Below are 25,611 nucleotides of genomic sequence, written 5' to 3'. Positions count from 1 at the left end.
TTCCTTCGTTGGTCCTAGTTATGAGATGTTTCATACAGTCATCTGATCCAGAATATCATTTGGTTGAAACAAGAACAGTGTATACATTGTTAGTTTGTCAAATAAATATTGTTGTAACTTCTTGATGCTACAAGCAACAGCAAGGCATTCTTTCCCAGCTGTATAATAGTTCAGCAAGGACTTTCTGGTAGCAAGCTATCACCTTTTTATCTTCCTGAATTTGTACTAAAACTGCCTCTATTGGAAAACTGCTAGCATCGGCAAGAATTTTACTGTCTCAGCATTCTCATCATACAATGTTAGAACTGGAGATGATGTTACACTTCCTAAAGGCCAAAAAAAGTACTTTTCCTGTCCTTCACTCCGGGAAAATTTGGCATCTCCATGTAGCACATCTTGCAAAGGATGTGCCTGAGTACAGAAGTCCTTTATAAACTGCTGTTAGTAGAGCACATTCAGAGAAAACTCACATCACAATTGTGCCAAGGAGTTGGAAAATCTTTGACTGCTTTTATTTTCTCAGGATCGAGATGGACTACGTCACCGTTTTTATTTCTTGGGCGACGATGAGGCACTTTTTGGGGTCTAGGCAGTGATCTAAAGTCTGAAAAAACTTGAACACAGTTGTCAGGCAGATTAGGCGTTCTTGAAATTTCTTAAATGATAACATCACACAGATAGCAAAGACACTTCATCCTTCGATCCCCTAAAGGCCATCAGGAATTACAAAGGCAGTTTTTCCTTGTCAGCCTTCTCATTCTCGATAAGCTCATAGCCTGTCTTCATGTATATCGCTGACACACATTTTGCTCCTGTTCCAGCTCAAAAACTCAGCTGCAAGCAGCAATGAACCCACGGGCACTGGTGGGCAGTAGTGAGTAAATAGCATGCGCATGTGCGTGCAGTGTCACAGTTGGACAGGGCTGGGCAAGCAGCTTACATGCAGCACTGTGCACAAAGCACTGGCTAGGGAGGAGACCATGTACAAGGCAATGCAGGTGACTCATTATAATTAACGAAAAATGTTAATATAAGCCAAATGTGCAAACATTTTCTTTAAATAGACAGATAGAAAAATCTACTCAGCAAGTGGTGGCTTGGTGGGTAGATTTTTTTATATGTCCAGTTCCATTACATTATCAATAATTGATTATTTTTGTTGTTATAAACATTTTATTTAGTTTGAGACATACATTTCCATTTATTCACGATTAATGAAATATTGGGTGTCTGATCTCGAGTTGCCACAAGACACAGAATACTTTTAAGTGTTGGGTTGTGCAACTGGGACTTTTCTGCAAATTTTACTCTCTTCATTACAGAAAGCAATTGTTCAAAACCATGTGTTGAGCCAAACACAGATATGAAGTCAGCTGCATTCCTGACTAATCTGGCAACTTATTCTGCAAGAAGATTGCAATATCGTCTTAACATTTGTGGTGCTGCAATATTTGTCCTTGAGCAGTGTGCTGTTTTGCAAAACTATTAGTTCTAGTTGCATTTCTGAAGGAACAGTATCTGGTATAACTGGAAATGTAGTGATAAACAGTTTTAACTCGTTTTGTAGGCAATACATGTTCTGAAACTTTGCCTCAAAACTTTGACGAAATTGTACAATAACTTGTTGATAATTACCAAAACTAATTTCTTCAGTCAATCAAAGATATGAAAAACACAAAAAATTTAAGTTCCCACTACAGGACCAGATCTTTAGCTTACGGCAAATAATGGAGAAGTGTTATGAGTGCAACAGGGAATTGTATCTATGCTTTATAGATCTAGAAAAGGCATATGACCAGGTTCCTAGGAGGAAGTTATTGTCTGTTCTACAAGATTATGGAATAGGGGGCAAACTTTTACAAGCAATTAAAGGTCTTTACATGGATAGTCAGGCAGCAGTTAGAGTTGACGGTAAATTGAGTTCATGGTTCAGAGTAGTTTCAGGGGTATGACAAGGCTGCAACCTGTCTCCACTGTTGTTCATATTATTTATGGATCATATGTTGAAAACAATAGACTGGCTGGGTGGGATTAAGATATGTGAACACAAAATAAGCAGTCTTGCATATGCGGATGACTTAGTTGTGATGGCAGATTCGATTGAAAGTTTGCAAAGTAATATTTCAGAGCTAGATCAGAAATGTAAGGACTATGGTATGAAGATTAGCATCTCCAAAACGAAAGTAATGTCAGTCGGAAAGAAATATAAACGGATTGAGTGCCAAATAGGAGGAACAAAGTTAGAACACGTGGACGGTTTCAAGTACTTAGGATGCATATTCTCACAGGATGGCAACATAGTGAAAGAACTGGAAGCGAGGTGTAGCAAAGCTAATGCAGTGATCGCTCAGCTACGATCTACTCTCTTCTGCAAGAAGGAAGTCAGTACCAAGACTAAGTTATCTGTGCACCGTTCAATCTTTCGACCAACTTTGTTGTATGGGAGTGAAAGCTGGATGGATTCAGGTTACCTTATCAACAAGGTTGAGGTTACGGATATGAAAGTAGCTAGGATGATTGCAGGTACTAGTAGATGGGAACAATGGCAGGAGGGTGTCCACAATGAGGAAATCAAAGAAAAACTGGGAATGAACTCTATAGATGTAGCAGTCAGGGCGAACAGGCTTAGATGGTGGGGTCATGTTACATGCATGGGAGAAGCAAGGTTACCCAAGAGACTCATGGATTCAGCAGTAGAGGGTAGGAGGAGTCGGGGCAGACCGAGGAGAAGGTACCTGGATTCGGTTAAGAATGATTTTGAAGTAATAGGTTTAACATCAGAAGAGGCACCAATGTTAGCACTGAATAGGGGATCATGGAGGAACTGTATAAGGGGGGCTATGCTCCAGACTGAATGCTGAAAGGCATAATCAGTCTTAAATGATGATGATGATGATGATGACTACAAAGTTGCCTTTCAAAAAGATGACGTTTGTCCATGAACGCATTAATTTTATTGCACATATCAACAATTACTAGATCCTTTCCTTGAAGTGACGTATTTAAGCTGTTTAAATGTCTTGTAATGTAAGTTATGAAGGCCAGGTTCACTTCCCACGACTTGGCACTGAGTGATGGTTGCCTCTCTATTTTCATTTCCATGAACAACGCAATTTCTTCCCAAACTTTGAAAACTACATCAAGAGCTCTGCCTCTGCTAATCCACTGTACTGTGCATTGATAAGAAATATCATCATAGGATGCTCCCAGGACATGCAAAAAGCCTTTTAACTGGCTGTGGTTGACACCATGTCACCTTACAAAATTTACACACTTCACCATTATCTACATGATGTCAGCGCATTTCACACTTTCAGCACAAAGGGCTTCCTGGTTCAAAAAACAGTGTGTGCTTGATATTTCTTTCTGAAATTCTGTCTAGATTTTTTCCCTTCAAACGAGTCATGAAACCTTGCTGGCTCCCAACCATTTGTGATGCACCATCTGCTGCTAATGAAATAGCTATAAAAGTCTGGCACTTCTGCTTTAGTTATTTTCCAGATTGGTGCCATATTGCAGATCTGATGAGATACCATTTGCTTGGAGAGGCAAACTCCTTCGAATTTCGTAATATGTGGTGGAGTTGGGCACTTGACAATGGCAAGCAGGCATGATTTCACCAAGGGACCCATTGAGAATGGTGCTCCAATAGTTGCAATGGTGTGCAACTTTGTAGCTTGCTCGAAGTGCTGCATCAGTTGAATATTTGTCAACATCAACAATCTACTATAGTTACATAAAAAGTATGGAATAAATGAAATCAATACATATACAGAGCTCGTAGAAGAACTATTTATTCATTTTTTATATTTATTTATTTTGTGTCATATTTACGAGTTGCTTAACTTCGCCCTTCAGTGTAACAATGACTTGCTTTCTTGCATTACTGTCCAGCTCATTGTAATGCTTTGCATGAAGAGACATGTAGTGATGCTGTGTATTATACTACTTCATCATATTCAGAACTTTATTATAACACACGAGGCACTGACACAACCCATCTTTCTCAACTAACAAAAACTGTTCTTCCCAACTTGGCGAAAATGGCTATGCGTTGTTTCTAGAACTCACTCATCACTAGATACTGTCATCGTTTTAACACACGGCCTAATTGTGTAGCACTTATTTCACAGTTAATCTGAAGCACTGTTGTTGTTCTAACCAACAGAGGTTTCTCGTCTGAAACTCAGCAGTGGACATAGCAATGAGTGAGTTCTAGAACCAACCCATTGCCATTTTCGCCAAGTTGGGAAGAAGCAACTAAGTGACAGGAACTTAACACAGCAGTGTGCATGCATGTTGAAATAGATCCTTGTGGGCAGCCTATTCCCTAGCGTTTCCTCGTTGGCCGAGCCCATGAGCACCTGCAGGCGCCCGTGCCCCATGGCGCTGACTCTGAACAGCCTGGTCTAGGATGTCATCAACGTGCGGCAATAGACAGACATCTTTCTTCACGATTTTCGTAAGTCATCAACAGTCAACACAGAAATGTCGCGTGTCATCCTTCTTCTTCTTCTTCTTCTTCAGAGGACCATGGAAGATGCCCAGAATGCTGAGGGTTCAATGACATCTTGCAGCATCCTTCCCACTTCCTACCCAATTAGCTGTCATTAGCCAGTGGCACTTTATAATAGTGCTGGCTAATGGATGGATGATCCCCAGTATCGATACAGTGGTTTACCACAAGTTGCTGGGTCTGACTTTCCTCCACTCTGGACTTAGAGTCTGAAAATTGTTGTGTAACAGCTATCACTCGCCAATGATGTTCCTCGGTCAGGCTCGATCCTACTGGCAGTTCAATTGCAGCTTTCTCACTGTGTTGCCTGTAATAGTAAGCAGTGCATGATACTTCAGCTATCACAGAATGCTGTCCCTATGCACGTACCTTAGGGACGAGTTTAGGCTGCTTGTGACAATTAGTGATAAATGATTCTCCTTGATCACCTATAATGCTTATGACCATCGCTGCCATGTATATTTGTTTTGTGAACCCAATTTGCTCCTCACAATCAACAAAAGCATCATAGTTTAACTGAGCATCTAGAGTTATGACTAGGCCCTTGTCTCGGTGATGGCGGGGTAACAGTGTCTTCAACAGCAAACAAACCACCCAGAGCATCTTTGATGCCTGCAAGAAGTCCCATATGAGAATAACACCATAGTTGTCCCATACGAGAACAACACCACAGCTGTCAAATACTCAACTTCTTTCACTGCACTAGTGAACATCCAGGACATCCACAGTGAAAACAGACCAATGTGTTGTCCTCCATCCTCCAAATGTCTACTTGTTCTGTGGGACATTTTACTTGGCAGAGGAGTTGGCTGCACCTGCATTGGTCCAATGTTGGGTTGTCAATTGATGGTGGTCACCTAAGTCCGATTTGGCCAAGGGCGTTCTTCATAACACATTCGAGTGATGAACAAATTGGTGCCGAAGATGAAGATCCCTCTCCTTCAACATTCTCTGTTGCGTCTTGACATATGGTGTCAACGTACATGGTGGCTACCTCTTGTGTACTCAGTCTGACAGTTCTGGTTGGCATAAAATGCTGTCTCTCTTCTCTTGTAACTTGGTGTGTAAGAAAAGTGAAATCATGGTGGTATTCCATACTGCCACAGAAACCACATTCGGAAATCAACCACACCTCCTTCATCTAACTATTTTCTGTTGTATTTCCTCGATACACTGCCACTACTTGATGATTGCTTCTGTTGTCATGATGTCCTTTACCAGTGGAGCTTGGTACATGTCTTCTGGGATTCCTGGTACCTATCACAAACTGTGGTGTATGAGAGGCACCAGTAGGTGCTACACATCAACACACTGAACGGGCTCTTCACATCATCAGGGGGATATGCTCTGAAGATGGTCGCATAGACCGAAACCAGTCACCAGAATTAAAAATAAATAATTTATTATGATCTGGACTGCTTTTCATTATTAAAAACTTTATTTCTGGAGGTGTAAGAGGCTGAGGCAGGCGTGGACGGGGATGGTGATTGTCGGGGAAGGATAGTCTTTGTATGACCCACAACTATCATGTAGAGATACAGTATAATGTTAACAATGGCCAGTATGGCAGCACACATATCATTAATTTCAAAATGCAGAAACTTCCATGCATACCAATTAAATAAAAGGTCTGAAATTTTCCAGCAGTGATAACAGTTGCATGCAGAACATACACATTCCGGATAAACTTAAGATACTAAACATCAGTATTAAATTTAAAATGGAATAAAAAATTATACATATGTGAAAGATGTACCCCTCACAATAATGTTCGTATTAGAACCCAGCCAAACACACAGCATAAAATGCACAGATTGCACTTCCATAACCAGCAGTTTCCGATTGAGGGTTAAACCATACACAGATATCAGAAGCAAGCATTATAAGCATCAAGGCAGTCAGATTGTAGAATGAAAGGGACAGGTCTCTGTGGATAAAAATTAGATAGAAACCAAACAATAGAGCAGAAAAGGGAAACTAGAGAAATTAAAAAGGGTATTGTCAAAAGCCAAGTGATGAAATGGAACTCTTGGTTGGTAAGATCAGTGTTAATAATGCGAGTGAAGGTGTTATTTTGACAAATTAGACACTGTTACAACCAACTGTTCTCTCAGAGCTGTAGGCTTGAAAAATGGGGTAAGGCACTTGGTTATACACAAAAACAAATGGATATCCTGTGTAGAATGTCCTCTATTTCACCAAGAGTGCCAGGAACTGATGATGATGCTATGATTACGTTACTAGAGTTAACTGTCAGGGAACATTTCTATGAGACACAGACAAACATCAGTAACCTATGAACAATATGAAACATCAGTAACCTATGAACAATATGAAACATCAGTAACCTATGAACAATATGAAACATCAGTAATCTACGAACAATATAATTCATAAAGAGCGAACGAAGTAGAAATGAGAATATTAACAACAGAACTGATGACATGAAAAGATACCCAGACCAAGAAAAATATAATGCGAACTAGAAGACGAGGGAAGGATTTGTAAAATTTTGAATGAAATGTGAAGAACAAACCCATTAACAAGGGGAGGAAACAAAGACTAAATGATGACTGTAGAATCATAGGGTATTACTTATCCACGACTGTTACAAGTAAGTGACCGCTGTTGAAGTGTTTAAACAGCCTTCAAAAAAACTTCAATTAAGACGAAACAAAATTTTATAAAACAGAAAAATGGTAATCTGCTAGAGAAATTTATTGCTAGAGTCTGATTTTTCCATGCAAACACATGTTACATGCATATTCGCATGTTTTGGGCATTTGTGAAGTACACGCATATTTTGAAGATTTAATCGGCACAACTGAATGAATTTAGACATTCATAATGCACATTACATTTTTTGGCCTCAGGGCATACACTGCAATAATCTGCATGTTTTATTGATGTTTTTTCGTATGAATTACACCAAAAGTGCAGACACGAGCAATTTTGCAAATTTTACTAAAGTCCATAAGCTTCACAGTGAGCTCAACTGCCCCACATCAGCTCGATAAATATTGTCAGAAGTCAATATACCTTGTACCAACAACATTAAATTTAAACAAAGGATCCTATTGTTAAACGATGCTGCCCCATATTCAATGAGGGCCGAGAAAGCAATTAAAATATTTTCTCCTAACCTAAAGCACACTGCATGTTTGGCCCACGCACTACATCGTGTAGTTCAAACAGTACGTCTATCTACGACAATATGAACATACTAAGGAAAATTCAGGATGGAATAATGACGATATTATGAAAAGGATAGTTCTATTCACCATATAGCAGAGATGCTGAGTGGCAGATAGGCACAATAAAAAGACAGTCAAACAAGTAAGCTTTCGGCTGGGAAAAAAAAACCACACACACACACACACACACACACACACACACACACACACACACACACACACGCCAGACAGAGGCTAGAGTCTGGCCTTGGCAGCCAGAGACTGTGGTCATGTGTGTATAAGTAGTATTTGCATTTGTGTGTGTGCGTGTGCGTGTGTGGAGGGGGCGGGGGGTGAGGGGTGCGCATCCAATTCCAATGAAGGTCTTTATGGCTGAAAGCTTACTTGTTTGACAGTCTTTTTGTTGTGCCTATCTGCCACTCAGCATCTCCCCTATATGGTGAGTAGCAACTATCCTTTCCATAATAATGATAATGTGAACATACTGATATCTTTAACAAACATGGTAAATACACACACAAAAAATACAGGTTTGATAATTCTGACAGCATTATGTCATATTGTGACGAAGCAAGCTGGATTAATTATACTTCCACTCTTGTTTTGCCATCTGTCTCCTTAAGATTCAATTTTAACTAATTAACATTAATGTGCATGAATATAATCTGCATTTTCATAAAAGAAAAAAGTTGGCCTTTAGTCTTAAAGAATATAACACCAGATCTAATTTTGTGCTTAGGTTTTTTGTATGTAATTGATTTTATAATTTATTTTCACTATTCCTAGTTAGCATCTTTAGTTGTAGGGTGAAATCAGTAATTGTTTTGTAACTTAGATTCTATTGTTGACATATAAACAAATATAAATTCTGTACTAATTATAAACATTTGGGAGACGAAACAATAGCAATCTTTAAGTATTTATTTGGCTGTATTCGAAAACATGTGAGCAATGTCAGCCCTTAATTAATTCCAAAGTACTTAACAGTTTTGTCAAAAGTATTGTTTGTGTAACAATATCTGTTAATTTCATCATTTAAGCAAATAATTTGGCTTAACCCTTGTAGTAGAAGAAACTGTTAAAAAGAAACAGTTTTTCGATGTATTCAGTAAATTTAATGAGTTATGTTTTCATTGTAATTTCTGTAAATTTAAGTTCGAACAATGTGTAGTTTCAGCACCTATTATTGTGAGGATACATAAGGGCCCGATTTTTGGTCCTGACGCAGTCAGTCCATGGCCGAGTTTCAGACGAGAAACAACAACTATGCTTCAAATTAACTGTTACATAAGTGTTACACAATCAGGCCACATGTTGAAACAATGACAGTGTCTGTTTCCATACGTACCTTTTTATTCTTCAAGACATGTGAACTATGTGGTTAGGTTTTTTACTGCTCTTAGATGTTTAACAGTAAACTACTGTAGCAGTATGTGGAGGTTTGCCTGAAAACTATTAATGAGGCTTATCGAAAGTTAAACAACAGTGCACTGGCCATATTAAATGTGTGTATGGGGGGTTGTTGAAAGTGAAAGTAAACAACTATGAAACGCAATGTGTACCTGTCGGCTACATCATTTACAGTAGACAGTACTGCACTTCCACCCCCTATTTTTTCAGCCAGTACGTCGACACCGAGGACAATCAATGAAGAAATAAAGAAGGCGAACCTTCACAACATGCTGACTTTTTCGACCTTTTTTTCTGTTGAAGGTATTCTTAAAAGCAGCTCTCCATGTTGCCACATTTAGAGATATACTGCTGGATTTAGCTTTGTCACCTTAACAAATTTTAATGAAATGGCGAACCTGGATAAATGCTGCCATCTTTTACTGTGATAAATTTGATAAGGGCTGTAAATTCAACTAAATACTTAGGGATTACAATCACAAATAACCTAAGTTGGTACAATCACATAGATAATGTTGTGAGGAGAGCAAACCAAAGACTGCAATTCATCGGCAGAACACTTAGAAGGTGCAACAGGTGTACTAAAGAGACTGCTTACACCACACTTGTCTGCCCTATTCTGGAGTATTGCTGTGTGGAATCCGCATCAGGTGGGACTGACGAATGACATCGAGAAAGTTCAAAGAAGGGCAGCTCATTTTGTACTATTGCTAAATAGGGGAGATAGTGCCACAGACATGATATGAGAATTGGAGTGGCAATCATTAAAACAAAGGCATTTTTCGTTGCGACAGCATCTTCTCATGAAATTTCAATCGCCAGTTTACTCCTCCGATAGCGAAAACATTGTTGACACCCACTTACATAGCGAGAAATGATGATCACGATAAAATACGAGAAATCAGGGCTCGCACAGAAAAATTTAAGTGCCCGTTTTTCCCCGTGAGCCATTCGAGAGTGGAACGGTAGACAGACAGTTTGAAGGTGGTCCATTGAACCCTCTGCCACACACTTTATTGCGAATAGTAGAGTACTCGCGTAGATGTACAAGTTAAGTTGGTAAGAGACCATGAATTCCCGCCAGTTTATTGAACATGACATCTTTTTGCTTCATTCTATTGGAAAGCCTTGTTACAGGCCTCTAACTTTTTCTCCTTTTTTCTGGGTTTGGGCCATAGACACTTTCAAAGCCATTAATGCAGCTTGCATTAAAGATGCTGAAGTGGCATTCAAGAAGACAGATTTGAATCAAGACCCGATTTACGTCAAATCAAAATATGCGCATTTTCCTGTGGCAATAATGAATTGGAAATGCACAGGTATATTGTGGAATCTCTGAGAATTACTAAAGTAGTTGAAAAAACTTAAAATGGTGAAGTGGGTGTTGCAGCTTTTATGATGAACAGGTATAAGATCAAATTCTAATTTTGAGTTCATGAAGATTGCAAAAAATATTTTGTGATGAAAATGTAAAACATTTTCGACTTGATTTGACTTTATCCAAACTTCTTCACTTAGGTATGCACCTGTCACTACTTTTGACATAGAAAGGTCATTTTCTGTGCACAAAAATGTTCTACCTGATAAATGCTTTTGCCCAAGTGAAGAAAAATTGGAGAAATTGATTGCTGTGTACTGTCTTAGAAAAAATTAGACATAAACATAGAAGTGAATTCAGATATTGCATATCTTTATTGTTTTACTGCCTCATTGCGCATGTTTAATGATAAGATAGTGCACGAAGATCTTCATTCTACTGATCACTTTCTGTCTGAACAGCATTTAAACAGAATTGATACTCTTATTTTGCTTTTAAAACAAATTAGGTAAGCTGGAAAAAGTCAAAATGGTTACAAACACATACTGAAATAAATATGGTTGGTGTGACATTTTTCCTCTACACATCGTATTTCAAAACAAGTTGAATAAGCCATCAGACTATGACAGATCAAAAGTCCTACCTTAACACTTTAGGAAATGTACTGAACACTACATAAAGCTTTGAAATTCTAATTATATCAATCAAAACAATAAATTTTGGACAAAATAAAGTAAATGGACAGATAAAAATAATCTACTCATCAAGCGGCAGTAGAAAACACACACAAAAGTTTATAATTAGGCAAGCTTTTAGAGTGCCCTTCTTCAAGCAGAAGAGTTGAAGGGGAAGGAAGAGGGGTGAAGGAAAATTTACTTTTTTTCCTAGACCTCTACAGTCCTTTTCTTTCACCCCTCTTCCTTCCCCTTCAAATCTTCTGAAGAAGAGCCACTGGCTCCAAAAGCTTGCCTAATTATAGTCTTTTATATGTGTGTTCTGCTGAGTACATTTTTTATCTATCCGATTACTTAATTATATCAATCACATCATCTCACAGTTAACTCAAAAACTGGAATATAGAGCTTCTTGAACAACAGTTGACTCAATCATGGAAGAAAGTAACAGCAGTAGTGTTGAAACGTGAATAGGTGACACTGAATAAGCACCGATTCAATACAGGTGCCACAGCAGCTTTACATTACTTACTACAGAAAAAAAAAATCTTCACTTGAACAGAGTATTGATCTGATATAATAGGAAGTGCATTAAGCAGAAAGGTAGCACACCAAAATTGATGGTTGACATGTGAATTATAGTTCATGTATGGGAAGAAGAATAATTTATGGAAGAATGGATAAGAAAATTGAGGATCTGTTATATGACAATCAGTTTGGCTTTAGGAAAGGTAAAGGCACAAAAGACGCAATTCTGATGCTGCAGTTGACACTGAAAGCAAGACTTTGGTAAAATTGAGACACATGCATCGGATTGTCAATGGATATGCCAACCTAGAAAAAAGCATTTGACAATGTAAAATTGTGCAAAATGTATGAAATTCACAGGAAAATAGATGTAAGCTATGGGGAAAGATGAGTAATATACTGTACGTACATGAAACAGGAGGAAACACTAAAACTGGAAGTCCACAAAGGAAATGCTCATGCATTCTTTCATCGCTGTTCAACCTAATATTGAAGATGCAGTGAAGGAAACAAAAGAATGGTTCACGAGTGGGATTAAAATTTAGGCTGAAACAATATCAATGACAAGATTTACTGATGACATTGCCATGGTCAGCAAAATGGAAGAATTCCACGACCTGTTGAACAGAATGAACAATCTAATGAGAACAGAATATGGATTAAGCATGAATCAAAGAAAGATGAAAGTAATGAAGAGTAGCAAAAATGAGATTAGTGGCAAACTTGGCATAAAAACTGGGGATCACAAAGTAAGCTAAGTGAAGGCATTCTGCTACTGTAGAAGCAAAATAACTCTCAATTGACAAAGCAAGGACATAAAGAACAGACTAGCAAAGGCAAAGAGGGTATTCCTGGCCAAAAGAAATCTACTAATATCTAGCATCAACCACAATTTGAGGAAGAAATTTCTGAGAGCACAGCAGTGTATTGCAGTCAATCACAGACAGTGAGAAAACTGGGAAAGAAGAGAATCAAATCATTTGAGAAGTGGTGCTACAAGAGGACACTGAAAATTAGGTAGACTGATAAAGAAATGAGAGGGTTCTCCACAAAATTAGCGATGATTGGAATGTGTGCAAAACAGACAAGAAGAAGGGGAAGAATGATAGGACATTGTTCCATGACACTTGAGAGAGCTGTAGAGGATCAACATTGTAAGGGAAGACAGAGACAAATATATCCAACAAATACTTGAGGATGTTGACTGCAAGTTTTACTCTGAGCTAAAGAGGCTGACACAGGAGAGGAGTCTGTTATTGGCTGCATAAAACCAGTTAGATAACTGACAGAAGGAAAAAAAGAAGTTGGGAGCAAACAATACACTGAATAACCAGATACTTGTAGGGACACAACTCTACTTCAGGGATTAATGGAGGCACTTCATATTTGAGTTATTAAAATCATTAATTGTAGATCATTAGTCTCATATTAGTTTGTCATAAAAACCTGTGTGTCAAATTCAACATCAGTCGAGTAGGAGGAAGTGAAAGGGTATTTTGCACTAATGTGTATGTTATACAAGACTGCATAACCCAGTATGTTGGCTTGTTGAGCTCTAAATGGGTTGATAGCTAGTGTAAAATATCTCATGCCATGATTACTGATGTCACTAAAATTTTGTAAAATTTGTAGTATAACACTAATAAGGAATTTATAAAAAAGTAATATGATGAAATTGTTCTTCAACTGATTCATGAATATGTATTATACAAGAGTACTTAGATCCTATCACAGCTCTGGAGGACACACATTTCGAAAGTTTGTTCAGTACACACTTTTCTGTATTCTGGCAACTTCACAATAAGATTCCACCTCCTAAAAAGCTGTGATGGCAAGCCCTTGTGGAACTTGACAAGTTCCATAATCTATTTACATATTTAAAATGTATGTCTCACTTATCACACTCACTCATTACTTGGTAAGCAAATTTAACACTTTATGGCCGAGAGGTAAATTTATTATTCTTGCATTCTCATATCACAATATCCAATATTACAAGCAGAAAAAAGACAAACATTTACTGACCTCGTAAGCTCATCCACCTTCACAATTAAATCATCCTTCACAATATTAAGTGCATTCCTGAAAAAGAAAAGAGAAATGACATTTATGGGGATATAGATAACACTGATATACCTCATGGATGATCAGACACAGGAAGTTATCACTTTTTAACAGATTTTTGCCAATTTCTATTTTCCCACTCCAAGATTTTGCTAAGTAAGCCGAATTTTCTTCCCCGTTTGTAAAAGTGACTGTCTGTAGCAAAGCACCCAGTTTGTAATGAATGTTGGTGTCTTATTAATTCTCACCTTTTGTGCATTTCACATACTGTGTGTAGCTATTCTCACATGCACACAAAAACTACAATACAACTGGATTAAAAATGGGTGTCACTATTTTTTATTTACTGTGGAAAAATTTTAGTTATAACAAAACATAGAACTATCTCAAACACACTCATTAAATTAAGAAAAATAATAACTATTTTCTCTGTGATTACCATGACATCCAAGGACTTTCTATATAAATATAGCAATTTAAAATAATTAGACAGCAGCAGCAGCACCAGTTGCATAATGCTTTACAGGTACGATGGTTTGTAGCTAATGATTACCATCACAGGATTCCATGAAATGTTCTACCTGTATTAGAAATGTGATAATCACTCCTTAAGAAAATGTGACGGTTCAGCCACTAAAGGCTGTAGGAGGAAAACATGCAGCGTTTTCAGAACATATTCCTGAAATGATGACTGATGACTTGGTTCTTATGATGAGCCATGAAGCTCATTTTCACTAATCTGGCTTTGTTAACAATCAAACTTCTGCTACTGGGCAGATAAAACCCCTGAGTACATGCATGGTCGAGATGTGGGGAATATGTGGGCCAAGCAATGTTGCCATCTTGAGAAATCAGGTGACTACGGAATTTAATCCTCAAAGAATTATTCACAAAGTTAGCTGTGTGAACACTTACCCCATGTTGCTGGAACCACATTCAGTTGCATTTTAGGTATTGTCTTTCAGGTTAGGGCGCAACAAATTTTCAAGCATTGATAGACATGTTCTGCAGTCAACATCAGTTTGTCCACCAGTTCCCTCAAACAAGTATGACCCAATGACACACATCTTCATATCATCACACCAAGTGAGGTATTACAGACAGTGAAGAGCTATACCAATTGTCATAGATGTAGCCTTAAAAATCTTTAGTACTTCTTTATTAATTATTTATTTTCAAAAAACTATTTTATCCCTTTAGTGGCTGAATTTCCAAAAATGCTGAAAAACCTATTTTTTATTTTCTGACAGAGAAACCAGATACCAGTTTTTGTATTTCTAGTTTCAAAATTCCCTTAATAGTGACATATTTTCAAAAAGCCTTTCATCCCCTATTTCACCCCCTTAAACTGGAATTTCAAACAATTCCTTCTTAAACGAAACAAGTTTCTGTAATTAGCTGTTTGGGCTGCGTGATGATGAGTCAGTCAGTCAGTCAGGACATTGACATTATATACAGGTATTGTACAAAATGCTGGAACACTACATTTGTTTAGTTTATGGTATATGTGGAAGGAACACAAAACAAGCCATCAAACTTTACAGCTAAAGGTAACTTAACTAAAGACACACACACACACACACACACACACACACACACACACACACACACACACACACACCTGCACAGTTAAATTGTGCCAGCCCACCATTCAATGCCAGGACTGCAATTCAGCAGGCAGACTGGGGTACAGAAGAAGGAAATAGGTGGGAAGCAGGAGGGGGTTTGAGGAAGGAGTTCAGACTGCTCAAAGGTTGACAACAGCAATGCAGCAAGAAAAGGCAGCAGGTTCACAGGATAGTAATGTGACACATCAGATAGTAATGCCACACAGAGGTACAGTAGTCTGCAAGTTTGTGTGGTGCACAACAAAAAGGATGTTGACTGGGAGGAGACGACATGAAACAGGAAGTGAAGAATGTTGGGTAGAGAGTGTGGGTGCATTGAGTTAGCACATACTGAGGCCTGGAGGATTACAGGAATGAAGACTGTTTTGCAAGGACAATTCCTATCTGTCGAGTTCAGAAAAGCTCATACTAGGGGGCATGGGGAGGCGGGGGTCATCCAGATGACATTGATTGTGAAAGAGCCCCTGAATTTGAGCACACTGTGCTCAGCTGCATGTTCCACCATTGGCTAGTCAACTCTGTTTTTCGTCATAGTTTTGTGGTGGTTGGTAGTAATGTCCACACAAAATGCTGTGCAGAAACTGCAGCAAATATGATGAATGACATGGCTGCTTTCACATGTGACCAGGATGTTGCACAGGTTTGGCAAGCAGTGGAACACTAATGCAGAAGGTGTGGGAAGGATTGTGAATAGGACATTCCTCAGAACTACCATGTGCTACGCTAAGTCACTGGCTACAGTGCCCAAATGTCACATTCCTATCCTGTGCACCACAATTAAAAACAGTGCTTCCATGAAACAGATTACCGTATTTACTCGAATCTAAGCCGCACCTGAAAAACGAGACTCGAAATCAAGGAAAAAAAGTTCCCAAATATAAGCTGCACCTGAAATTTGAGACTCGAAATTCAAGGGGAGAGAAAAATTATAGGCCGCATCTCCAAATTGAAACAAAGTTGGTCCATTGTAATATGAGACACAATTTAGGTTGAATGAATGACGATACAGCTACAGTAGTTTGGTTCGAGTCATAAGCTTAGCAGTTATACTTTACCAGGTAGCCATTGCTATGCGTCACGCGCTCCGTCAGTATTTATACGGGTACCCTTCCTTTTCCACGTGCTTCATCTGGTTTGAATTGATTGCTTATTTTTCTTTGATCTGATAAGTGCAGTTTTCTTTGTTATAGGTGTTTACGTCACTCTAAGCTGAAAATGCGTTACTGTACTGTGTCATGCATTGTTTGTCGCATTCTTATAGTGAGTGTTTACGGCCTGTCGCTGCTCGCGGCATGGCTTGCTTTTGTGTGCGCTACTGCTGCTTACAATTAAAAAACAAATGGCAAGAAACTGCTATTTGTTGTTACTTACACTGCTGCTTTCTTTGATAATGATCAAAAAGAACCAAATAATAGACTGCGTATGATAGAAGATGTTCTGAACGAGAGTTTAGCGAAAAATTTTCTCCGTTTGAAAATCTCTGCAGGCGCCTCTTTAGTACATTACATTCTACACAGAAATTAGATTCATCTTATATTTAAAAATCTAGTCAATTGCCGTGCTTCATTTCTGACTGTATCACTATTAAGCATAAGAATAATACGAATATAAACATGACACGATATGTATATTCTTCCGCATTTGCTGTTGTCTCACTCTAGTTTCGTAATTTATTAGGCAGACAGGATTTAAAAGAGATAGCAACAAACACGAAACAATACATGGCAAAATGTTTATATGTGTATTATTCTTATGGTGATGAGAATACTGCATGTGATTCACAATTTATAAAAGTTCCTATTAGCAACCATCTCTTCTCACAGATGGGAAAAAATTCAGAACGTAGAGTTGGCCACATTGACAAACATCCCAAACAGTCTTGCCAGTCGGATTTTCATAGTACATTGAAATGCTGCTACATTCGAAGATGAACAATATGGAATTTGTATTTACTTCGTTGGATAATGTATGAAAATGCAGTGGCCGAAACTCGGGGCAGAGAAAATAGCTCGTCTTCCACCTTTTTTTTTTTAAATTTATTTACCGACGCAGAAGTTTTGGCGAGTATTTATCTTTGTGCCTACAAAGCATGCCTGTGAAGCGCTACATATATTCGACGGCAGAAGTAAGTTGTGGCGGCATCCACCAACTTTTTTCAGAATTGCCGCTTGCTTTGCACTCGATTCTAAGCCGCAGGCGGTTTTTTGGATTACAAAAACCGGAAAAAAACTGCGGCTTAGATTCGAGTAAATACAGTACAGTCCTTTCAGAAGATAACAGCACATGTGTAAACAAAGGGTTGGGTTGTTTCGGGGAGGAGACCAGACAGCGAGGTCATCAGTCTCATCAGATTAGGGAAGGACAGGGAAGGAAGTCGGCCGTGCCCTTTCAAAGGAACCATCCCAGCATTTGCCTGGAGCTGTAAACCAAGGACTAAAAATACTACACAGCTTGCATTTACTTTGTAATAGCTAAGAAACACACATACAAAAATGAATGATTCATTTTGCAAAATATTGACCTCCAATAAAGACCTCTTTGTTTGAGCTAATTGTATCTAATGTTAATACATGCAGTTAACCCACTAGGATTTCTATTGTCTTATGTACCTAAGATACTGCTTGAATAGATAAAAATATAATTTTTTCTGACCTACCTACAAAGAAGGAGAAAGTCTACAATAATGGCAAGTTCCCATACTACATTATCCAACTACTATAAAACAGCCTAAATGCAACTGACTGAAACAAATCTCTTTCTTGGTCTGTGCATTTGTCACAGACAGACTCTGCAATTTCAAAACATCCACGCATTATCCTATTCAGGAGTACTTCATTAAGTAATAACAGCACCACTGTGAATGAATATCTCTGTTCACATCCATCTATTTCTGTACCCTGCAAACGACTGTGAATTGTGTGGCAGAGGGTACATCCCGCCATACCCATATTAGCAATTTTTCCCATTCCATTTACCTTTGGAGTGTGGGAAGAATGACTGACTTCCCCTGCATGTGCTGCAATTAATCTAATCTTGTCCTCTAAAGTCCCTACAGAAATGATACAAAGGGGTTTATAGTATATTCTCAGAGCCATTACTTAAAGCTAGTTCTTGAAACTTGGTAGGTAGGCTTTCTCCATTTTATCATATAGAAGTGAATTCCTGCTGAAGCCAGATAAACGTATACATACACAGTTCAATAGTACACAATTATTTTAGTTCCAATTTATCTCCAAATATCTCCTTAATAAACCAGCACCCATAGACACTTCAATCACGAGCTTCAACAGGTATTAGGTTTTAATGTAGAACAAACTTTAGACACACGAATCCAAATATGGGCTGTCATGAATCTCGACTAAATCACTTTTTTACCCCCTGTCACACTCGTTACAATAGTTTGCGTAGTATAGATATAGACTTAGATGCAGCTGTAAGTTCAGACCAACCACTACTGAAGTTTGTCCCAATTGTTACCTCATGGTCTTTTATTAATGACAATTCTCACCCATTAAAGATTTTTTCAAAAAATTCTGCGAGAGCCCAATTACGTCACGGTGAGCTTTTGACAACACTCATAAAAGTAAATGAATGTCATCACAATATAAACCAAATTATCAGTACATCTGTTATTTAAACAGAGGTATCACTTTGATTTTGCAAAATATACATTTATATACTGGTACTTAACTTCCAGAAGTCTTCACGGCACATTTTATACAAACATACTGTTTACTGTCTAATCCTTTCTTGCAAACTTGTACTGCATTATGTGCTGGGTGCGTTTGAAGCTTAATTGTGAATGCCATGAAAAATTATGTAGTTAACTGCAGAAATCCAACAATTGGAAGATGAGCTATGCAAACATTCACTACAAAGGCATTAAATGTAAACAGTGAGAGACAAAAGCAAACAAGAATACTTTCTGCTTCACACAATGAACTTATTCTGCAGATGCAAGATATTGTAACAAAACAGAAGTTTTTCCTTTCCTCCAATGTAATTCTACAGTTTCCATAACTACCCCACAAAGCAGAGAGGGACGGAAATTCATGTTTCCATTGCTTGTTGACATTGCAGTAATTACGAAGGAGTACTAGCTCAGAATGGATGTAGCAAATCAGTCATGCTATTGCTTCAGAAAACAAACACACTTGCCAAAAGTGATGTAGGGAAAGCACAGGAAACTTAAATATGGGTGCCTGGACTGCATTTGAAAGTGCAGTCCTCCTGAAGACATGTGCAACATTCAAACTTTCTAGCATAAACTGGAGTACAGGTATAATAAGTCCAGTATAATAGTAACAGGAATATTCTAGTACAAAAGGATGAGGGTAAAATGTATACCTACTTAAATCTGACTTCATGCAAAACTTTGTCTGTTAAATAGATCTCAAATTCAGTAGAAATGTACATATCCAGTTGTTGTGTCCCACATGCAACCATTAATACCCTTTACAATAATGCCATGCAAGTTACTGATGCACATATTTGTTAATATGGAGCTCAGTTATTCAGTGCCTTGGCTCATGTGATTGTAACATGAACCATAAAAAATGATCATCTGCATGTGTCAGTCTAGAGCACAAGTAAAATACTTCAAACCAGAGATTTCTCCTCGTACTTACTTTGTTGCAAGCAGCTCATTATTTTCCATGATCAAGTTCTCAACTTCTTTGCCCATGCCTGAAAAAATGAGGAAAGTAACAAAAATTATTGCTGAGTTAATGTGTTCTGTTTCAGATCAAAAACAAAAAAATGTGCTTTTAAAACAGAAACATAAAATTCTTACCAAAGAAATTGTCGTTAACTGTAGATGGTAACCGCACCGCACAAGGGAAGAGCAAAAAGAGAAAATGTTGGTATGTTAGTACAGTTAGACAAGCAGTAGAACACATATAAAAGGAGTTCACAAACACTTGCCTTCAGTATATTCAATAACAATTTTTTACTTATTTAAAACAATTTCATACATAAAAATTTCATCATCATTATTATTTCAACTTGGTTATTTCAAAATGAAGAGTTTGAAATTTTGATGTGCATTAATTTTCCTTTTTTAAATGTTACTTTACTACAATTCTGAAAGTATAGATTTTCACTAAAGAGGGATACATGAATAATTACTGAAGGCAACAAAACTAAAGCCAAGTGCAAAGCTAGCTTTACGTAGTAATACTTATCATGCCATTAAAAAAAGCAAACATCTACAAGAGTGAAATTTAATACCATACTTCTACATACTATGAGTGTCATGCAAAGGCACACATGGACAAGAAAATGCATCATAAAAAATTAAAGACAATTTAGTCAAATTTATGACTTTCATTGTTACATACTTTATCCATAGAAACACAGGGAACAAAAACATGATTATTATCTCAAGTAAAAAATCAAACACAGGAAGATGCCAGTGATTCGTGAACAGCACAAACCAACACTATTTTATATTCTACATTGTGAAATTAATCATCCTGTTTGTATGCATTTCATCACTTAATATTTTGGACAGTTTTAAGAATCGCCTTTTTTCTACTAAGTCCTTTCGGTTGTCAGGAACTTTAAAAAAATATCACTAACTCAGCACTGTCAGAAATATAATTTGCTGGTCACACAAGATAACATATTTTTGTGATGATAGCAGTAACATTAACTTTATGAGAACACAATGCTTATCTTCTCCAACATTTTACAATTGTTAAGAAAATCTACATTCATGTGAATGGCTTGGAATGTTTACTTTCTTTACTAAATTCTTTAATCCTAAACGAGACCACTCACCAAAAAGCAGAAGCGCTGAATTGTTGATCGGCACACACACACACACACACACACACACACACACACACACACACACACACAAAACTTGCTAGATTTCAGAGTTGTCCTCCGAGGAGCTAGAGAAAAATAAATAAAAACACACACACACACACACACACACACACACACACACACACACACACACCTATGCCCCAACATGTTGTGCCAGGTAGACTAGCAGTACCAATGCTATTTTTCAGCAGGATGGTGGAGAGGGAGGCAGGAGGGGACAAGGAGTGGGTGGCTAGCAGCTCAAAGGGGTGGGAGTGGAGGGGGTTGTGAAAGGACTGGGGATATGTGAGGATATGGAACAAGATATGTTTGTGGGCTAGGCTTGTGGGGTTTTGCCTCTCTGTGAAGGCCTTTGTGACACCTTCAGTGTACAGGGTAAGGGAGTTCTTGTCAACACAGATACATCATACACAGGCAGCTGGGCTATATGGCAGGGATCTTTTGGTGTAGAAGGGATGGCAGTTGTTGAATTTTTTGCTTTTGTGAGTGCCTAGGCTTCTGGTTTTCGGCAAGTGGCCTCCTTTAACATTAAAATATTTACATTCTATGAGCACTTTCCTACGACGTAGTTTCTTTTGCTAGTTATAATTCTAATGTTATAGTCCCAAATTTAAAGATGTAAAGACTCTAAGTTTACAGTGACTGTTACTGGAAATAGATGCTACCTTTTCCTAAATGACAATCTTTGCCTCATAGAAAGTTCCACTGATTTGTTACTAATTGCACTTACCTTTTTCAACTCTACTCTGTACTAGCTAGGCACACCTTAAATGATGTGGATTTTTTTTATTAGAGTACAGCTTTAAACAGAAAGCATATGTGGACAAGACTCATGCTCCTTTTCCAGAGGTAAAACAGATACATGCATAACCTATAATGTAATGCTGAATAAACCCGTGTCATCTGTGAAATCAGCTTGCCAGATGCATCATGAATAATATATTCATGGCATGTTCTAAATTAAATTTTTGTCTATACTGAGCATAAAAGACTGAATTCCTTGGAAGACAACATAAACCAACACACTAGAGCAGTGGTTCCCAACAGGCGGTCTGCGGACCCCCAGGGGTCCGCGAGCTATGCCAGAGGGGTCCGCAAGATGCTATTACAATAAAAAAATATATTAATATATTTTGTATGATAATAGACTTTTTGTTTTGGCCACTCAATATTTTTTTCAATAATGAATATATCAATGTTTTTTCTAAGTACCAAAAATAGAAAACGTATAAAAAGACTCTTAAGTTGGCTTTTTTAGGTACTTGATACTGTGATATGACAAGGTACCAATCATGCTCGATGAGGGGGTCCTCGAGAAAATTTTGTTGGGAACCCCTGCACTAGAGCATCAGGAACTATATCGTGTTTAAAGTTCTGAGAGGTTTAGCAATAAATGTATACAGTAGATCCCTACATTCTGTATGTTATGAAGACTTTGTAAATGAAATACAAATTTCAGTCTACATTTGGAAATAAATATGATGTTATATATGTTAACACTACCTGGCATCTTCCTTTAGCTGCAACAAGGCCTCTGTAGAAAATTTTTTTTAATGTGGACAAAAGACACAAATTTAGATTTAGTTTATCTTTGAAAAATACAAAAAATTTACTCTACCCGTTTGTGCTAGAGAACTGCCCATTTCCGTTTCCCCGTCACTGTCTGTGTGGCACAACATGCAAAAAAACCAGAAAGAAAAGAAACTATATGCCAAATTCAAGCAGATACTAAAAATTATTTCATGCTTATAAAGCAACTGTACTATAATTTGGAACATGCATTTCTGCATCTCGCTCAACTTTTTTCAATTACTTCTATGAGTTGTACCAGCAACTGCTAACTGTATAACATGAAAAGAAGCATGTACATCAACTTAATGTTTAATAAGCTTTATTTATTGTAACTGGTGTAATTACTTGTCAATATGCAAAAAATGGGCAACTAAGTCACTAGTTCCAGAGTACAAGTGAAAATCTGGTTAGGGGAATAACAGAGAGAAGAGTAGTAATGGGGGAGAGTAGAGGAGGAGTAATAATGGGGAAGGAGGAGGAACAAACAAGAGTGGAAGTAGAGCCACAATGAATGAAGATGGAAATGAGTAACAATGGAACCTGCTGGAGGACAGGCAACAAAGAAGTACCCCAAGGAGAAACAATAATTGAGGAAGAAGGAGAAGAAATAAGGAGAAGAAATAAAAATGGGGGAAGGAAGAAGGGACAGCAATGAGGGCAAGGGACAGCAATTGGAGAGAGGGTACAAATAGCACTAGGGGGGGGGGGGGGTGTTAGCAACAGGGGGGGGCGGCAGTGGGGTAGGAGGGGGGGGCAGCTATCTGGTGTGTGGGGGGTGGGGGGGGAAGGGGACAGCAATTTGGTGAGGGGGGCAGCAATTTGGCAGGGAGGGGGGGAGGGAGCAGCAATTTGGCGGGGGGGGGGAGCAGCAATTTGGCGGGGGGATAGCAATTTGGTGGGGGGATATCAAGTTTTTTTGGGTGGGAGGAAGCAGCAATGGGGGAAGGGAAGAAGTAATACTGACATGAGAGAGAGAGAAAAGGAATAACAACAACTGAGAGGGGAGAGGACATGGGAAGAGAGAATACATATATAATGCAGTGTTGTTTTTAAATATTCTGTCTAACTGTGTTGATTAATGACATGCTCAGGAAAAGTACTACAAGAGGTGCATATAATATTGTGATAAATTATCATGCAAGCTGCAAATTCCTATCTACAAGTAATGATCTGAAAATACACAGCTCGCAAACAGAATTTAAATAAATACAGACACAATCATAAAGAGAATTTGTAAAAACTTAACACCAGAAGTAGGCAAAAACACAAATTTGCATTTTTAAAATACATAGCTCCAGCATTCTTCAGGCGATATGGAACTGAGCATGCATCATCAGAAGCTACCATACAAACTACATCCAACACCATTTTTCACATCTGAAAGCATATATTACGAACCAGATGATGCATACTCCCCAGGATGAACCCAGCTGCCTGCACATTGAACAGAGCTTTAAAAGTTTTTTCTGTGTTTTGTTTCAGACAGTTTTCTCAATCAGTTTATTTTTTTAATGAATCAAATTTTAATTTTAAGAAAGTACAATGTGGAACAGAAGATGAACACCAACTTACAATCTCACGAAAGATTAATTTTTGCGAAGGTGCTTGTTTTAACCAACTCTGACTCTTACCTGATGCCTATTCACTTTATCAGAATTCACAGTGTCTTTTTCTTATCTATGCTATCTGCATATTTATTCTTTTTCTTTTTCCTTTCCATTTTCATCTGCCTCTCTCAACTTGTAAAACAAATGCTTATAAAGTTACAGTGGCTAGGAAACTGAATTTTTAAAAAAAATTTTTTAATTTTGCGTTTGTCTTCCCAATCTAGCTATAGTTCTTTTAGGAACTGGTAAGCAAGTACTCCAATTCGGTCCCACATATTGTTAAATTTATTTTTCAGTAAGGTATTTTGAATGTGATTTCAAGATCTTTACAACAAATCTAAGGTGGGCAAAATAAACTGATATTTACGATACTATAAGAAAAATAGCATTTTAGAAAAATGATATGATAAGCACCATGCAAACAATACTAAGTTGTGTGGGCACACACAGGGTCACATGCTATTATATATTTCTTGTCTCTCTCAGATTTTCACAGTTTTAGTGGTTTTCATAAACAAATTCGTAGGCTTAATAGTCATTCAAAATCACAAAATGTTGCAATTATTAAAAGACACTTTATTAAGCATGTGTTATATTGCTAACAGACTACTTCCTAACATGTAAATATATGAACAATGAGAACTGAGCAACAATGAAAAATTAATAAATAAAATGTTAAATCCCAAATGTGGTGGAAAAAATGGCAAGTAGGCCTACTTATCTCCAGGAGGTGCAACATCCAGTACTGATGACAAATATTTAAAAGTGAGCACAGCACTTCTAGTTTTCAGAACAATAAACTCCTTCTTCAGGGGGAAAAAGGCATTTTCCAGTGAAGTTGAGAAAGGACAAAAAGGGGGGGGGGGGGGGGGGGGGGAGGATCACTCAGATCTCCTGGCTAAGGACCCATATATTAAGAGAAGCATGGAAGGAAGGCAAATATCAATGAAAAGGCATCGGCAGGTCGCAGTACATACGCTGTAAAAATTATGCCAGATTCAGTTCGGAGATGTGCACCCCTTTTCTTTTATCACTTGTTGTCTCTCTTTCCCCCACCCCCATCCCCATTCTTTCTATTATCAAACTTAATTATTCTTTGGAATTCGCATTCTCTCTTCCTTTTCAAGGTCATCTTTATTTCTCACTATCCCATCCTATCACCAACACAAGCTGGCACAGAGCTTACATGTACTTTTAGGGACAATCAAATAGCTCCATTTCAGGGCACTGCAGCAGTGCATATGCAATGTAGCGCAATTCTAATGTAT

At 37.9% G+C, this 25,611-nt stretch overlaps 1 protein-coding gene across 14 annotated transcripts in view; it reads right to left on the bottom strand.

The window, feature by feature from the left end:
• Nucleotides 1–25,611, bottom strand: part of LOC124610699 (C-Jun-amino-terminal kinase-interacting protein 4) — a 262,056-nt gene that overhangs the window by 196,794 nt on the left and 39,651 nt on the right. For 6 of the 14 annotated variants that reach the window (XM_047140189.1, XM_047140190.1, XM_047140178.1 and 3 more), the window contains exons 8-11: nucleotides 22,783–22,827; nucleotides 20,125–20,142; nucleotides 19,961–20,018; nucleotides 13,666–13,722 (exon numbers count right to left, since the gene is read on the bottom strand). In XM_047140189.1, coding sequence (XP_046996145.1) covers nucleotides 13,666–13,722; nucleotides 19,961–20,018; nucleotides 20,125–20,142; nucleotides 22,783–22,827 — 178 coding nt within the window. Of the gene's footprint in view, nucleotides 1–13,665; nucleotides 13,723–19,960; nucleotides 20,019–20,124; nucleotides 20,143–22,782; nucleotides 22,828–24,134; nucleotides 24,171–25,611 lie in introns of all 14 variants that reach the window. The other 8 variants (XM_047140179.1, XM_047140184.1, XM_047140191.1 and 5 more) reach the window with 5 other exon arrangements.

This window comes from Schistocerca americana, chromosome 1 (assembly GCF_021461395.2).
Source record: "Schistocerca americana isolate TAMUIC-IGC-003095 chromosome 1, iqSchAmer2.1, whole genome shotgun sequence".
Taxonomy (NCBI): Eukaryota; Metazoa; Arthropoda; class Insecta; order Orthoptera; family Acrididae; genus Schistocerca; species Schistocerca americana.
This window is presented reverse-complemented; position numbering and strand designations above follow the sequence as displayed.